The sequence below is a fragment of the Oncorhynchus clarkii genome, chromosome 18 (assembly GCF_045791955.1).
Source record: "Oncorhynchus clarkii lewisi isolate Uvic-CL-2024 chromosome 18, UVic_Ocla_1.0, whole genome shotgun sequence".
Classification (NCBI taxonomy): Eukaryota; Metazoa; Chordata; class Actinopteri; order Salmoniformes; family Salmonidae; genus Oncorhynchus; species Oncorhynchus clarkii.
The window spans coordinates 69,812,773-69,830,945 of record NC_092164.1 but is presented as its reverse complement, the minus strand read 5'-3'; the positions used below and the strand labels follow the sequence as shown (position 1 = coordinate 69,830,945).

Genomic DNA, 18,173 nt, shown 5'->3' with positions numbered 1-18,173 from the left:
GCATTTATATTAAATATATAATTGTTAATATACACCTATTTTATGATAGCTAGCAAATTAATTAGCTAACTAACGTTAGCCTGTCTAGCTGGAACTTCCAAAAGTGAACCAAACAAAAACATCATTACTTTTCCGAGACGTGTTTGTGCATTACTAGCACAATTTACAATTTATTTACATTAATTTTTACTTACACTTGTACGTTGACTCCATATTGATGTTTTAAATGTTTTGGCTGACTTATCTTAGCAGATGTACAATCATCACAAATTGAATCATGGGGCGTTTCAGGCCCCGAAGTGAACATAATTGTACACTCACAAACTCCATTAACAACGAGGGCTTACGTTGCAAACTTCCCTTGCTTGGCTAATCATTTGGACCAACGACAAATATAGCCGCGGGGATTCCCCCAAGGGCATAAGGCGAGGGTAAGTGGACGAGGGCGTGTCTTTTATGACTTTGAAACGCAGCCAAGGTGTTTGTCGTAGTCCAGCTTCCTGGATAATAGGAGGAAGGAACTGGATGCGTTCCATGGTGTGTGTGTGTCTGCCAGGTGCGTCTACTACCCAGACTGAGCTCCAGGTGTACCACTATGAATAACACAATGAGAGAGAGAGGGTGTGAAGCGAGAGAGAGAGAGAGACAGAGAGAGACAGGGAGAGAGAGAGAGAGACAGAGACAGAGAGAGAGAGAGAGAGACAGAGAGAGACAGAGAGAGAGACAGAGAGACAGACAGAGCGAGAGACAGAGAGACAGAGACAGAGAGAGAGAAAGAGACAGAGAGAGACAGAGAGAGAGAGAGACAGAGAGAGAGAGACAGAGACTGAGAGAGAGACAGAGAGAGACTGAGAGAGACAGAGAGAGAGACGGAGAGAGAGACAGAGAGAGACAGAGAGACAGAGAGAGAGACAGAGAGAGAGACAGAGAGAGACAGAGAGAGAGACAGAGAGAGACAGACAGAGACAGAGAGACAGAGACAGAGAGAGAGAGAGAGAGAGAGAGAGAGAGAGACAGAGAGAGAGAGAGACAGAGAGAGAGAGAGAGAGAGAGAGAGAGAGACAGAGAGAGAGAGAGACAGAGAGAGAGAGAGAGAGAGAGAGAGATCAGCAGCAACTGCTGAAAAAAATGAGTTCCTACAAATATTGAAATGTACATGGTTCTTAGAGTGAAGTACGTCGGACAAGCAAAAACAAGCAACAAACAAAGATGTTAGACTTTTGAAAGATAAACTATTTTTCAGACAATTGTACAGTTAGCAAGCTGAATTGTTTACCAGTTGCTAAGCAGTTGCTAGGGACTGTCCTAAAAGAAGCTAGCTAGTTAACAAAAAAGTAGAAAGACAAAATAAGGACAGAAGACAAAGGACATCTACGTAAAACAGTCCTCTAAAGACACTAGAGACAACAATACAGGAAACAACGCTGTTCTGGAAAAGGTAAGCTTCTATTTCAACGTTGTAGCCAACATCACCAGCGTTGCTATGGAAACTGTTTACCCACCAGACATCAAAATGGAGAATGCTAAGAAAAGTTTTAACTTTACAGAACCATGAATCACTGTTTGCAGATCTTACCAGTTGCGAAACAAATGCAAATGTAATATTGTATACTAAATGAAGACATGTAGGGAAAAAGGTTATTTGCAACCATTTCCCTTTCTCAAAAAAGAGAGGCATCAGCCAAGGATGTCAGATCAACATTTTTGAAGAAGCTGACCAGAGCAACACATATCAAACAGTAAACTTATACAATAATGGAACTGTATTGATACAATGCAATGATTCAAGCCTCCAGGCTTTTGAAATTATCTTTGCTAACCTAAACTGAACTAATCCCAGAAACTGAGGAAAAACTAAGAGGGGGTTGATGGAGAAAAACAGGCCACAATGGTCTCTGTGACCCAGCAAGAAGCCCTCAATCTCCCTCTACCTACCTCACCTGCAGCAGACAGAGCCAAGGACATGCCTACAACACCAAGAACACCTGCTTTGCAACGTTTCCACAACACCCTCTCTCTAGTCGAAGCAGAGGTCATAGAACTCAGAGAGAACCATCTTCAAGGGGAGGACACTGTCCAGAAACTAAAAAAAGATATAAAACAGTTCAGTGAGGAGAGCAGAGCATCTAATGCTAAATTAGAGAGCAGAATGGACAAACTGAGTCAGACAAATGATGACCCCAGAGACCATCTGAGCACAACAAGAGAGGAGCCTGAGCAGAGAGAGAGGTATATTGACCCCCTCAACCAGCAGCTAGTCATTATGTCATCTTGTTAAGAGAATTATGTTCTCAATGTTCATAAACTGAACTTCAATTAAACTACTCAGTCTGCAACCCAGAATTTGTAAGATACTGGTTGAAATGAAATCAGACAGAGGCCCAGCCTACAATAGTCAAATGTTTATTCAGAGAACGTTCTGAAGTCCACAATACAAAGATCTCCATTTTGTAGCGGCGCACAAACAGTATATATCATACGCACATACATCCACACAAACAGTAGATATCATACGCACATACATCCACACAAACAGTAGATATCATACGCACATACTTCCACACAAACAGTAGATATCATACGCACATACTTCCACACAAACAGTAGATATCATACGCACATACTTCCACACAAACAGTAGATATCATACGCACATACATACACACAAACAGTAGATATCATACGCACATACATACACACGAACAGTAGGTATCCTGCGCACATACTGTCTCCCTACCCAGCCGACAAAGATTAGGGAGACCGTGAGAGTCACTCCCTGTCCTCCCCCAAGAGTAGGGAGGCCATGAGAAGTTCTCCCTGCCCTCTCCACCTCGCCAGTGGCCCCTAGCCAAGGTCGGCACCGACAGTCTGTGTAAGATATTATAGAGACATATTGTACAGATATATTGTTTTACCCTAATTCTGACTAAAACTACACACATCATTTATTATATTTTTACTGACTAAAACTACACACATCATTAATAATAATTTTATGATTCTAATCAATTTCATACAATTATATGGTTTCAGGGTGGAATATTCTAATCATTCATTTAAACATATAAATTCCATTAACACCTCTGCAACTAGAGAACATGTCCACCAGCTTGGTACAACACAGGCAGAGCCTGAGAACAGCATGGCCTCCACCAAACAGCCTGATGACACTGCACCAGCCTCCCAGTCTGCTCCAGCCCAGGTCAACCAACCAGCCTCCCAGTCTGCTCCAGCCCAGGTCAACCAACCAGCCTCCCAGTCTGCTCCAGCCCAGGTCAACCAAACAGCCTCCCAGTCTGCTCCAGCCCAGGTCAACCAACCAGCCTCCCAGTCTGCTCCAGCCCAGGTCAACCAACCAGCCTCCCAGTCTGCTCCAGCCCAGGTCAACCAACCAGCCTCCCAGTCTGCTCCAGCCCAGGTCAACCAACCAGCCTCCCAGTCTGCTCCAGCCCAGGTCAACCAACCAGCCTCCCAGTCTGCTCCAGCCCAGGTCAACCAACCAGCCTCCCATTCTGTTCCAGCCCATGTCAACCAACCAGCCTCCCCGTCTGCTCCAGCCCAGGTCAACCAACCAGCCTCCCAGTCTGCTCCAGCCCATGTCAGCCAACCAGCCTCCCAGTCTGCTCCAGCCCAGGTCAGCCAACCAGCCTCCCAGTCTGCTCCAGCCCATGTCAGCCAACCAGCCTCCAAGTCTGCTCCAGCCCAGGTCAGCCAACCAGCCTCCCAGTCTGTTCCAGCCCATGTCAGCCAACCATCCTCCCAGTCTGTTCCAGCCCAGGTCAACCAACCAGCCTCCCAGTCTGCTCCAGCCCAGGTCAACCAACCAGCCTCCCATTCTGTTCCAGCCCATGTCAACCAACCAGCCTCCCCGTCTGCTCCAGCCCAGGTCAACCAACCAGCCTCCCAGTCTGCTCCAGCCCATGTCAGCCAACCAGCCTCCCAGTCTGCTCCAGCCCAGGTCAGCCAACCAGCCTCCCAGTCTGCTCCAGCCCATGTCAGCCAACCAGCCTCCAAGTCTGCTCCAGCCCAGGTCAGCCAACCAGCCTCCCAGTCTGTTCCAGCCCATGTCAGCCAACCATCCTCCCAGTCTGTTCCAGCCCAGGTCAACCAACCAGCCTCCCAGTCTGCTCCAGCCCAGGTCAACCAACCAGCCTCCCAGTCTGCTCCAGCCCAGGTCAACCAACCAGCCTCCCAGTCTGCTCCAGCCCAGGTCAACCAACCAGCCTCCCAGTCTGTTCCAGCCCATGTCAGCCAACCAGCCTCCCAGTCTGTTCCAGCCCATGTCAACCAACCAGCCTCCCAGTCTGTTCCAGCCCATGTCAGCCAACCAGCCTCCCAGTCTGTTCCAGCCCATGTCAGCCAACCAGCCTCCCAGTCTGTTCCAGCCCATGTCAGCCAACCAGCCTCCTAGTCTGTTCCAGCCCATGTCAGCCAACCAGCCTCCCAGTCTGTTCCAGCCCATGTCAGCCAACCAGCCTCCCAGTCTGTTCCAGCCCATGTCAGCCAACCAGCCTCCCAGTCTGTTCCAGCCCATGTCAGCCAACCAGCCTCCCAGTCTGTTCCAGCCCATGTCAACCAACCAGCCTCCCAGTCTGTTCCAACCCATGTCAGCCAACCAGCCTCCCAGTCTGTTCCAGCCCATGTCAGCCAACCAGCCTCCCAGTCTGTTCCAGCCCATGTCAGCCAACCAGCCTCCCAGTCTGTTCCAGCCCAGGTCAACCAACCAGCCTCCCAGTCTGTTCCAGCCCATGTCAGCCAACCAGCCTCCCAGTCTGTTCCAGCCCAGGTCAACCAACCAGCCTCCCATTACAAACTGTAGTTTAAAGTGAGTTTTATTTTAATTTCATGTAATAGACATACACAAAATAGTCCAAATTGGTGAAGTGAAATGAAAAAAAGTATTGATCTGTCACATGATCTCAGTATATATACACCTGTTCTGAAAGGCTCCAGAATCTGCAACACCACTAAGCAAGGGGCATCACCAATCAAGCGGCACCATGAAGACCAAGGAGCTCTCCAAACAGGTCAGGGGCAAAGGTGTGGAGAAGTACAGGTCAGGGTTATATAACTATAATATAAAAAAAATTGAAAGAATGTGGCACCACAACAAACCTATCAAGAGAGGGCCACCCACCAAAACTCACGGACCAGGCAAGGACAGCATTAATCAGAGAAGCAACAAGGAGACCAAAGATAACCCTGAAGGAGCTGCAAAGCTCCATGGCAGAGATTTGAGTGTCTGTCCATAGGACCACTCAAAGCCGTACACTCCACAGAGCTGGGCTTTATGGAAGAGTGGCCAGAAAAAAAGTCATTGCTTAAAGAAAAAAATAAGCAAACACGTTTGATGTTCACCAAAATTGCATGTGGGAGACTCCCCAAACATAGAATAAGGTACTCTGGTCAGATGTCACTAAAATGGAGCTTTTTGGCCATCAAGGAAAACGCTATGTCTGGCGCAAACCCAAAACCTCTCATCACCCCAAGAGCACCAACCCCACAGTGAAGCATGGTGTGGCAGCATCATACTGTGGAGATGTTTTTCATCGGCAGGGACTGGGAAACTGGTCAGAAATTAAGGAATGATGGATGGTGCTAAATACAGGGAAATTCGTGAGAGAAACCTGTTTCAGTCTTCCAGAGGTTTGAGACTGGGACGGAGGTTCACCTTCCAGCAGGACAATGACCCTAAGCATACTGCTAAAGCAACACTCAAGTGGTTTAAGGGGAAACATGTAAAGGTCTTGGAATGGCCTAGTCAAAGCCCAATCCAATTGAGAATCTGTGGCATGACTAAAGATAGCTGTACACCAATAAGGGGAACATTTAAATGTCTTGGAATTACCTAGTCAAATCCCAGACCTCAATCCAATTGAGAATCTGTGGTATGACTTAATGATTGCTGTACAACAGCGGAACCCATCACACTTGAAGGAGCTGGAAGCCATATACAGGGTATTTCGGTACAGAGTTTTAATGTGGAGGCTATATACAGGGTGTTACGGTACAGAGTCAATGTGGAGGCTATATTCAGGGTATTACGGTACAGAGTACATGTGGAGGCTATATACAGGGAGTTACGGTACAGAGTCAATGTGAAGGCTATATACAGGGTATTACGGTACAGAGTTAAGGCTATATTCAGAGTATTACGGTACAGAGTTAATGTGGAGGCTATATACAGGGTGTTACGGTACAGAGTTAATGTGGAGGCTATATTCAGAGTATTACGGTACAGAGTTAATGTGGAGGCTATATACAGGGTGTTACGGTACAGAGTTAATGTGGAGGCTATATACAGGGTGTTACGGTACAGAGTCAATGTGGAGGCTATATACAGGGTGTTACGGTACAGAGTTAATGTGGAGGCTATATACAGGGTGTTACGGTACAGAGTCAATGTGTCAGTGTGCGGTGGGACCAGTGTTGAGGTATTTGAGATAATTATGTGCATGAAGGTCAAAGTGACTATGCATAGATAATAACAGAAAACAGCAGCAGCGTAGTGGGGGGGGGGGGGGGGGGGTGGAAATAGTCTGGGTAGCCATTTGATTAGCGGTTCAGGAGTCTTATGGCTTGGGGGTAGAAGTTGTTTAGAAGCCTCTAGGACCTAGACTTGGCGCTCCAGTACCGCTTGCCATGCGGTAGCAGAGAGAACAGTCTATGACTAGAGTGGCTGGGGTCTTTGTCTATTTTTAGGGCCTTCCTCTGACACCGCCTGGTACAGAGGTCCTGGATGGCAGGAAGCTTGCCCCCAGTGATGTACTGGGCCGTACGCACTACCCTCTGTAGTGCCTAGAGGTCGGAAGCCGAAAAGTTGCCATACCAAGCAGTGATGCAACCCATCAAGATGCTCTCGATGGTGCAGCTGTAAAACATTTTGAGGATCTGAGGACCCATACCAAATCTTTTCAGTGTCCTGAGGGGGAATAAGTTTGGTCGTGCCGTCTTCACGACTGTCTTGGTGTGCTTGGACCATGTTAGTTTGTTGTTGATGTGGATGCCAAGGAACTTGAAGCTCTGAACCTGCTCCACTACAGCCCCGTCAATGAGAATGGGGGCGTGCTCGGTCTTCTTCTTCCTGTAGTCCACAATCATCTGTCTTGATCACGTTGAGGGAGAGGTTGTTGTCCTTGCACCACATTGTCAGGTCTCTGACCTCCTCCCTATAGGCTGTCTCATCATTATCGGTGTTCAGGCCTACCACTGTTGTGTCATCAGCAAACTTAATGATGGTGTTAGTCGTCCCTGGCCGTGCAGTCATGAGTGAACAGGGAGGACAGGAGGGGACTGAGCAGGACCACTGAGGGGTCATAATATGAGCTATTATTATCGGTGTTCCTTTTGTCCAGGTGGGAAAGGGCAGTGTGGAGTGCAATAGAGATTGCATCATCTGTGGATCTGTTGGTGCGGTATGCAAATCTGTTTCCTTCTTCAGCGAATCACAAGGATCGGGGCCTTTGTCGGGTGTCAACAGTATATCCCTCGCGTCCGACTCATTGAAGAAAAACTCTTTGTTCGGTTTGTGGTGAGCAATCCCAGTTCTGATGTTTAGAAGAGTTTTTTGGTCAGAGATGGCAACATTATGTAGAAAACAAGTTACGAACAACTCTAAAAAACTAACATAATAGCATGATTGGTTGAGGGCCGATAAGACAGTAGTGTACGACATGTAAACATTATTAAAATTATTATTTATAGTGTCATTGATTAAAGTGACTAGTGATCCATTTATTAAAGTGTCCAGAGGTTGGGTCTCAGTGTTGGCAGCAGCCTCACTGAGTTAGTGATGGCTACATAACAGTCTGATGGCCTGTTTTTCAATCTCTTTTGGGAGATTTTGGGACTTTTCAAAATACACATTGAGTGTACAAAACATTTTGAACACTTAGGACCACAATTAGTGTTAAAAGTGCCTTGCTCAAGGGCACATAGACAGGTCTTTCAACTAGTCGGCTCGGGGAATAACCTTTCGGATACTGGCCCAATGCTCTCAACCGCTCATGACATAGACGGAGCAGGTAAATCCAGGTGAAAGCTATGATCCCTTATTGATGTCACTTGTTAAATCCACTTCATTCAGTGTCAATGAGGAGGAGGAGTCAGGTTAAAGAAGAATATTTAAGCCTTGAGACAATTGAGACATGGGTTGTGTATGTGTGTCATTCAGAGGGTGAATGGGCAATACAAAATATTTAAGTGCCTTTGAATGGGGAACGGTAGTAGGTGCCAGGTGCACCGGTTTGTATCAAGAACTGCAACGCTGCTGTGTTTTTCACACTCAACAGTTTCCTGTGTGTATCAAGAATGGTCCACCACCCAAAGGACATCCAGCCAACTTGACACAACTGTGGGAAGCATTGGAGTCAATATGGGCCAGAATCCCTGTGGAATGCTTTCGACACCTTGTCGAGTGTATGCCCTGACGATTGAGGCTGTTCATATCTATAGTTAAGGTGTAAATATCACATGGATTTATCAAGACAGGGATGACAATCAGTGACTGATTATACCATATCACAACTGTAATCTAGTGGTCATCATTAATTAATAATGTATCAAACAGAAGTCAACATGGCCTATATAATGGTCATTAGTAATATATTATTTATGTCACATACACTGATTGAGTTTCTAAAGTTATAAACTTTTTCAATATTCACAAAACAATCGTTGTAATTTCAATTTGAAGTGTTTAATTGTGCTTTTAATTGGATGGTTGCTGGAGCTGAGTGGTTTCCTACTTGAAATTAGTTTCTACGTGCTCCTTCATTACCTTTCAAACCACATTACAACTCTCATCAGCCACAGCGCCACTAGGGTCCACGCTCCTCTCCTCTTAAACAATGCAGTTATTCTTCGTCTTAAGAAGTAATGACCAAACTTTTTAATCAAAACTGCTTTTAAGTGTTTTGTTTATTCACATGGTTCATTCAGGGGCTTTCTGGAGATATCTCGAATGGTGATACTGCTGTAGGTTACGGATGAATTTATTCTGATCTGAACGGGGAGACCATGTCATTATGCAGAATGATACGGACACCGTACAGTATCTGAATGAGGAGACCATGTCATTATGCAGAATGATACGGACACCGTACAGTATCTGAATGAGGAGACCATGTCATTATGCAGAATGATACGGACACCGTACAGTATCTGAATGAGGAGACCATGTCATTATGCAGAATGATACGGACACCGTACAGTATCTGAATGAGGAGACCATGTCATTATGCAGAATGATACGGACACCGTACAGTATCTGAATGAGGAGACCATGTCATTATGCAGAATGATACGGCCACCGTACAGTATCTATATTTTTATAGAAAGCAAAGGAGAGGAGAGGAGGGGATGAGGAGGGGATGAGAGTAGAGTAGAGTTTAGTAAGGGAGGAGAGTGGAGTGGAGGGGAGGGGAGGGGAGGGGAGGGGAGGGGAGGGGAGGGGAGGGGAGAGGAGGGGATGAGAGTAGAGTAGAGTTTAGTAGGGGAGGAGAGTGGAGTGGGGAGGTTACTAGAGTGGAGAGGATAGGAGTGGAGTGGAGTAGATTGGAGTGGATGAGAGTAGAGTGTAGTAGGGGAGAAGAGTGGAGAGGGGAGGTTAGTAGAGTGGATTGCAGTGGACTGGAGATGAGACGAGAAGAAAGGAAAAGGAGAAGAGGGGTAGAGGGGGTAGAGTATAGTGGAGGGGGTAGAGCAGAGTATAGTGGAGGGGGTAGAGTAGAGTATAGTAGAGGGGGTAGAGTAGAGTATAGTGGAGGGGGTAGAGCAGAGTATAGTGGAGGGGGTAGAGTAGAGTATAGTAGAGGGGGTAGAGCAGAGTATAGTAGAGGGGGTAGAGCAGAGTGTAGTGGAGGGGGTAGAGTAGAGTATAGTGGGGGGGGTATACTAGAGTACAGTGGAGGGGTAGAGTAGAGTATCGTGGAGGGGGTAGAGTAGAGTGTAGTGGAGGGGGTATTGTAGAGTGGAGGGGGTAAAGTATAGTGGAGGGGGGTAGAGTCGAGTGGAGGGGGTAGAGTAGAGTGGAGATTGGTAGAGTAGAGTGGATGGGGTAGAGTAGAGTGGAGGGGGGTAGAGTCGAGTGGAGGGGGTAGAGTAGAGTGGAGATTGGTAGAGTAGAGTGGATGGGGTAGAGTAGAGTGGAGATTGGTAGAGTAGAGTGGAGGGGGGTAGAGTCGAGTGGAGGGGGTAGAGTCGAGTGTAGTGGAGGGGGTATTGTAGAGTGGAGGGGGTAGAGTAGAGTGGAGGGGGTAGAGTAGAGTGGAGATTGGTAGAGTAGAGTGGAGGGGGTATTGTAGAGTGGAGGGGGTAGAGTAGAGTGGAGGGGGTAGAGTAGAGTGGAGATTGGTAGAGTAGAGTGGAGGGGGGTAGAGTCGAGTGGAGGGGGTAGAGTCGAGTGTAGTGGAGGGGGTATTGTAGAGTGGAGGGGGTAGAGTAGAGTGGAGGGGGTAGAGTAGAGTGGAGATTGGTAGAGTAGAGTGGAGGGGGTATTGTAGAGTGGAGATTGGTAGAGTAGAGTGGATGGGAGTGAAAAGGAGTACAGTTGAGCGGTGGCTCGATGCCAGACACATCTACCAGCATGCCGCAGCTGCTGCTGAGAGGACCATATGATGGGTTCTGCGCCATACAGTTTCCTCTATCAGAATGTGGGAGAGAGAGAGAGACAGAAAGAGACCACAGCTGGTGGCTGTGTTTCCATTCTTTGGCTCCCAGGCCAACATCGCAGCACACCAACTGGTCAATGCACTGAGAGAGAGACAGCAGCTCTAACAGCCAAGACCCACCAGCTCAGCTCCAGCCTGCATCTCTGGGCTCCAGGACAGCCTGCCTGCCGCCTGGCTGGAGCCCTAAGAGACACCCGCTCAGCTGAGACAAGAACAGCCCCAGAGGAAAAGGGGCTGTGTTCCTCAAAACCAGGCCAACAGTGTAATGAAAGTAGCCATTCCATGACCTCAAAACGACAAAACAGGCAGACCACTAAAGAAATCCTCTTCTCTCATACGTGAGACATATAAATAACTCTAATTCCTGTATAATTCCTGTATAGTTAAAATACTCATGAAAGGGAAGGCAGGGGGAAGTTAAATAAAAGTTAAATAAAATAAAATTAAACATCTGTACCATTACGTTTCTCCCAAATTTCAATATTCGAGCAGGACCTCTAAGTGGTTCTGTAAGTGGTTTTCTATCAGCGTCCCTGAGGAACATTTAATCCAGGCCTTTAGATAATCCCTCCATTCCAGCATGATCTGATGCATAATGCCTGAGGATATATCAGCACTTCACGACATGGACTTATGTAATGGTGTTAAAGAAATACTTAATGAAGCACAGTATCTCTCAAAGCAGCACGTATTAGTATCGACTGACAGTGTGTGTGTGTGTGTGTGTGTGTGTGTGTGTGTGTGTGTGTGTGTGTGTGTGTGTGTGTGTGTGTGTGTGTGTGTGTGTGTGTGTGTGTGTGTGTGAGAGTGCGAGTGCGTGAGTGCGAGTGCGTGTGTGTGTGTGTGTGTGTGTGTGTGTGAGAGAGTGCGAGTGCGAGTGCGTGTGCGTGTGTGTGTGTGTGTGTGTGTGTGTGTGTGTGTGAGAGAGTGCGAGTGCGAGTGCGTGTGCGTGTGTGTGTGTGTGTGTGTGCGTGTGGCTTTCTGACACATTTAACTCTGATTGCTAATGGAGCCAGGTCTGAAATACAAGTCAATCAACACGAACACCGTTTTTTCATATCAAGAAATATATATTTTTTTTAGAAAAAATAGACTAACAAATGTGTCCATCTTCCTACTAATTTCTAACTTCATTATAACATCCTGAAGCTTTAGATCTGCAGTAATGAAAGTAGAGCCATGAGAGGAGAGATTAACACATCACTAGCTGATCAGACAGCCTGGATTCAATGTGAGCCGCGTTGTAGTGCAGGTCAACAATGCAGCTTTAATTCAAATGTACCTGGTGTTCACAAAGATTCATGGTAAACGCTGCACATGATCAACAGTAAATACATTTAAAGTGGTGAAATAGTGAACCACGTTATAACCTGGTTTACTATGAATCTGGACGCAGTTCTCTGGGGCGGCAGGTGAACAAACCTGCCCTTCTGCCGACAAATGTTCCCGGGCGACAATGATGTGGGTGTTGATTAAGACAGCCCTCCTCGCCTCTCTGATTCAGAGGTTGGGTTCATTATGGAAGAAACATTTTGGTTGAATGCAAAATTATCAACTAATCTATATTCTTTATGTCACGCCCTGCCCTGACTGTAGAGATCCTTTTATTCTCTATGTTTGTTTGGTCAGGGTGTGGTCAGGGTGTGACTCGGGTGGGAAAGTCTATGTTTTGTGTTTCTATGTTTTGGCCGGGTATGGTTCTCCATCAGGGACAGCTGTCATTCGTTTTCTCTGATTGGGAATCACACTTAGGCAGCCCTTTTTTCCTTTTCCCATTTGTGGGTTGTTGTCTTCGTTTAATGCACGTATAGCATTAAACGAAGCTGCACGTTTAGGGTGGGTCTAGGGTGGCAGGTAAGGTAGAGGTTATATGATCCTAAATAGCCTCTCAAAGCACTTCATGATGAAGGAACAATGGTGGCCATCTTGAAGCATTTGAGAACAGCAGACTGGGATAGGGATTGATTTAACACACCAGCCAGCTGGTCTGCGCATGCTCTGAGGACGTGGCTGGGGATGCCATCTGGGCCTGCAGCCTTGCGAGGGTTAACACGTTTAAATGTTTTACTCACGTTGGCTGCAGTGAAGGAGAGTCCGCATGTTTTGGTTGCGGGCCGTGTCAGTGGCACTGTTTTGTCCTCAAAGCGGGCCAAAAAGTTATTTAGTCTGCCTGGGAGCAAGACATCCTGGTCCGTGACGGGGCTGGTTTTCTTTTTGTAATCCGTGATTGACTGTAGACCCTGCCACATACCTCTTGTGTCTGAGCCGTTGAATAGGTACACTGTTTGTATTCAGTCATGTTTCCGGTCACCTTGCCGTGGTTAAAAGCAGTGGTTCGTGCTTTCAGCTTCACGCGAATGCTGCCCTCAATCCGCGGTTTCTGGTTTGGGAATGTTTTAATCGTTGCAATGGGAACGACATCTTCAATGCACTTTCTAATGAACTCGCTCACCGAATCAGCATATTCGTCAATGTTGTTGTTGGACGCAGTGCGGAACATATCCCAGTCCACGTGATGGAAGCAGTCTTGGAGCGTGGAATCAGATTGGTCGTGTCACGAACCGGCTCAAAGCCCGTAACAAAGGGAGACAACGTGGAGATAAGGCGTAACAAAATATATATTTATTAACTAAAGCAACTATGGAAAATATACAATGGTGTGTGTAATCAGTAATCAGTAGTGTAAGTGAGTGTTTTGCATGCATGCATGTGATAATGCAGGGTGTTGAAAGGTGCCAAAGCAAACAAACAAAAGGCCACCAAGAACCACAACACAATCTACAAAGGTGTCTGCATGGAGAGTCTCTTCCATGAATGTGGAAGAGGTCTATTTATCCTGGGACACACCTGGCCCAGGTGTTTCCCATGTAGCTGACGACCCTCCTAACTCCGCCCACCGGCAGCCTAATAAGGAAACAAGAACAAAGAGAGAATACGGCAGACAGAGTGGGAGGGTCGTCACAGTCGGACCAGCGTTGAACAGACCTGAGAGCGGGAGCCTCTTGTTTTAGCTTCTGTCTGTAGGCAGGGAGCAACCAAATGGAGTCGTGGTCAGCTTTTCCGAAAGGAGAGCGGGGGAGGGCCTTATATGCGTCACGGAAGTTAGAATAGCAATGATCCAAGGTTTTACCAGCCCTGGTTGCGCAATCGATATGCTGATACAATTTAGGGAGTCTTGTTTTCAGATTAGCCTTGTTAAAATCCCCAGCTACAATTAATGCAGTCTCAGGATATGTGGTTTCCAGTTTGCGAAGAGTCAAATGAAGTTCGTTCAGAGCCATCAATGTGTCTGCTTGGGGGGGAATATATACGGCTGTGATTATAATCGAAGAGAATTCCCTTGGTAGATAATGCGGTCGACATTTGATTGTGAGGAATTCTAAATCAGGTGAAGAGAAGGACTTGAGTTCCTGTATGTTGTTGTGATCACACCATGTCTCGTTAACCATAAGGCATACGCCCCCGCCCCTCTTCTTACCCTCTTCTTACCCGAAAGATGTTTGTTTCTGTCGGCGCGATGCGTGAAGAAACCAGCTGGCGGCACCGATTCCGTTAGCGTCTCTCGAGTGAGCCGTGTTTCCGTGAAGCAAAGAACGTTACAGTCTCTGATGTGCCTCTGGATTGCTACCCTTGCTCGGATTGCATCAACCTTGCTGTCAAGAGACTGGACATTGGTGAGAAGTATGCTAGGGAATGGTGCGCGATGTGCCCGTCTCTGTATGTAATGAAACCTAAGATTACCTGGGGTATCAATGTAAGAAATAACACACAAAAAAAAATGCATAGTTTCCTAGGAACGCGAAGCGAGGCGGCCATCTCTGTCGACGCCGGAAGTACGTAATGCGATAATACGAAGGGACTAATCGATAGCACACCTCGTTTATCCACCTCAGGACTTTAAATGGCCCCACACACTGCGGACCCAGCTTCCGGCAGGGCAGGCGGAGGGGCAGGTTTCGGGTCAAGAGCCAGACCCTGTCCTCGGTGCGAGCACGGGGGCCTCACTGCGGTAACGGTCAGCGCTCCTCTTCTGCCGTCCACTCGCCTGTCTTAGTGATTCCTGGACGGCCCTCCAGGTCTCCTTAGAGTGCTGCACCCACTCCTGCACCGCAGGAGCCTCGGTCTGGCTCTGATGACACGGTGCCAGGACCGGCTGGTAGCCCAACACGCACTGAAACGGTGACATGTTGGTGGAGGAGTGGCAGAGTGAGTTCTGGGCCGATTCAGCCGCTCACGCTCTCCTCGTCCGAGGGAGTCGGCCAAACGGTGGCCAGGAAAAGCTTGAGCAAGAATCCCTGGCACCCCGCTGCCGCTCCATCGTACTCCCTCGCAGTGCGCTGGTTCCGGATACCGCTCGAGGAGGTTGTAGCATTGTAGGTGGGGGGGTTGGAGGGGAAGTAGGGATACCACTCCTCTCCCATCGGTCCATCCTCTCCATCATCTGATCCAATGCGATTGATGGACGTATGATGAAGGACACGCTCCTCCATCGTTGGGAGAGGGGTGGTTGTGCTCCTGCTGACTCCATAGTTGTTGGTGCGGGATTTTGTCAGGCTTTGAAGAGTGATGACAGATGACGACGACCGCCTAGCGCCACCTGAATGGGAAGGGGAGCCACCTTCAAAGATAGTCGTGACACCGCTAGCCAGCACCTCGCCATAATAGGTATTTATATGTATATATTCTTATTCCATCATATATTCTTATTCCATTCCTTTACTTAGATTTGTGTGTATTATTGTCTAATCTAATTGTATTATTATTATTATTATGGTGTATTATTATTAGGTAGTTGTTGTAGAATTGGATGCATCCTGGACCATCCTGGACCATCCATCCTGGACCATCCTGGACCATCCATCCTGGACCATCCATCCTGGACCATCCTGGACCATCCATCCTGGACCATCCTGGATCATCCATCCTGGACCATCCTGGAATTGGATGCATCCTGATGCATCCTGTCGACTTTCTCTCTCTTTCTCGACCTCGGAATGCTCGGCTATGAAAAGCCAACTGACATTTACTCCTGTTGTTCTCCAACCACTGTGATTATTAGTTGACCCTCCTGGTAATCTATGAACATTTGAACATCTTGAAGAACACTCTGGCCTTAATGGCCATGTACTCTTAAAATCTCCACCCGGTACAGACAGAAGAGGACTGACCACCCCTCAGAGCCTGGTTCCTCTCTAGGTTTCTTCCTAGGTTCTGGCCTTTCTAGGGAGTTTTTCCTTGCTGTCGTGCTTCTTCATCTGCATTGCTTGCTGTTTAGGGTTTTAGGATGGGTTTCTGTACAGCACTTTGTGATATCTGCCAATGTAATAAGGGCTTTATAAATACATTTGACTGATGTATGAACTTTTTACACAGTTTGTTGTGTTACAACCTGAATTTAAAATGGATTAAATATAAAAGTAAATCTTACCCATCCTTCAGTCTCTAAGACATTTGCACACTTGGTTTGTACAATATTTGCACATTCTGTAAATAGATTCTGCGTCCTCTGTCAAGTTGGTTGTTGATTATTGCTACACAGGCATTTCCATGTCTTGCCATAGTTTTTCAAGACGATTTAAGTCAAAACTGTAACTAGGCAACTCAGGAACATTCAATGTTGTCTTGGTAACCAACCATTTATTTTACCATGTGTTTTAGGTTATTATCCTGCTGAAAGGTACATTTGTCTCAGTGTTTGTTGGAAAGCAGACTGAAGGAGGATTTTGCTTAGCTCTTTTGCATTTATTTTATTTTTATTCTAAAAAACTCTCTAGTCCTTGCCGATGACAAGCATACACATAACACGATGCAGCCACCACCATGCTTGAAAATATGAAGAGTGGTACTCAGTGATGTGTTGGATTTGCCACAAACATAATGCTTTGTATTTGTATTTATTGGGGATCTACTCTTCCTGGGGTCCAGCAAAATTAATGTTTACATTTTTTAAAACATTACAATAAATTCCCAACATATTAAGTGTGTGCCCTCAGACCCTTCCTCTACTACCACATATCTACAACACAAAATCCATGTGTACGTGTGTGTATAGTGTGTATGTTATTGTGTGTTTGTCTGCATGCCTCGTTGCCAATGTTTGTGCTGCTTCAGTCCCCGCTGGTGTATTTGTAGCTGCTTTTTAAATCTGATTCTATTGCTGCATCAGTTCTCTGATGTGGAATGGAGTCCCATGTAGTCATGGCTCTATATAGGACTGTGGAATAGAGTTCCATGTAGTCATGGCTCTATATAGGACTGTGGAATAGAGTTCCATGTAGTCATGGCTCTATGTAGTACTGTGGAATAGAGTTCCATGTAGTCATGGCTCTATGTAGTACTGTGGAATAGAGTTCCATGTAGTCATGGCTCTATATAGTACTGTGGAATAGAGTTCCATGTAGTCATGGCTCTATGTAGTACTGTGGAGTAGAGTTCCATGTAGTCATGGCTCTATGTAGTACTGTGGAGTAGAGTTCCATGTAGTCATGGCTCTATGTAGTACTTTGGAGTAGAGTTCCATGTAGTCATGGCTCTATGTAGTACTGTGGAGTAGAGTTCCATGTAGTAATGGCTCTATGTAGTACTGTGGAATAGAGTTCCATGTAGTCATGGCTCTATGTAGTACTGTGGAATAGAGTTCCATGTAGTCATGGCTCTATGTAGTACTGTGGAATAGAGTTCCATGTAGTCATGGCTCTATGTAGTACTGTGGAGTAGAGTTCCATGTAGTCATGGCTCTATGTAGTACTGTGGAGTAGAGTTCCATGTAGTCATGGCTCTATGTAGTACTTTGGAGTAGAGTTCCATGTAGTCATGGCTCTTATGTAGTACTGTGGAGTAGAGTTCCATGTAGTAATGGCTCTATGTAGTACTGTGGAATATAGTTCCATGTAGTCATGGCTCTATGTAGTACTGTGGAATAGAGTTCCATGTAGTCATGGCTCTATGTAGTACTGTGGAATAGAGTTCCATGTAGTCATGGCTCTATGTAGTACTGTGGAATAGAGTTACATGTAGTCATGGCTCTATGTAGTTCTGTGGAGTAGAGTTCCATGTAGTCATGGCTCTATGTAGTACTGTGGAGTAGAGTTCCATGTAGTCATGGCTCTATGTAGTACTTTGGAGTAGAGTTCCATGTAGTCATGGCTCTATGTAGTACTGTGGAGTAGAGTTCCATGTAGTAATGGCTCTATGTAGTACTGTGGAATAGAGTTCCATGTAGTCATGACTCTATGTAGTACTGTGTAATAGAGTTCCATGTAGTCATGGCTCTATGTAGTACTGTGGAATAGAGTTCCATGTAGTCATGGCTCTATGTAGTACTGTGGAATAGAGTTCCATGTAGTCATGGCTCTATGTAGTACTGTCCACCTCCCATAGTCTGTTCTGGACTTGGGGACTGAAGAGACCTCTTGTGGCATGTCTTGTGGGGTATGCATGGGAGTCTGAGCTGTGTGTTAGTAGTTTAAACAGACCTCTGGTGGCATGTCTTGTGGGGTATGC

At 46.5% G+C, this 18,173-nt stretch overlaps 1 protein-coding gene across 1 annotated transcript; it reads left to right on the top strand.

The window, feature by feature from the left end:
• Positions 1-3,992: 3,992 nt before the first annotated feature.
• On the top strand, positions 3,993-4,829 carry LOC139372400 (uncharacterized). Its single transcript, XM_071112109.1, has one exon. The coding sequence runs from the start codon at positions 3,993-3,995 to the stop codon at positions 4,827-4,829; it is 837 nt and encodes a 278-aa protein (XP_070968210.1).
• Positions 4,830-18,173: the final 13,344 nt, after the last annotated feature.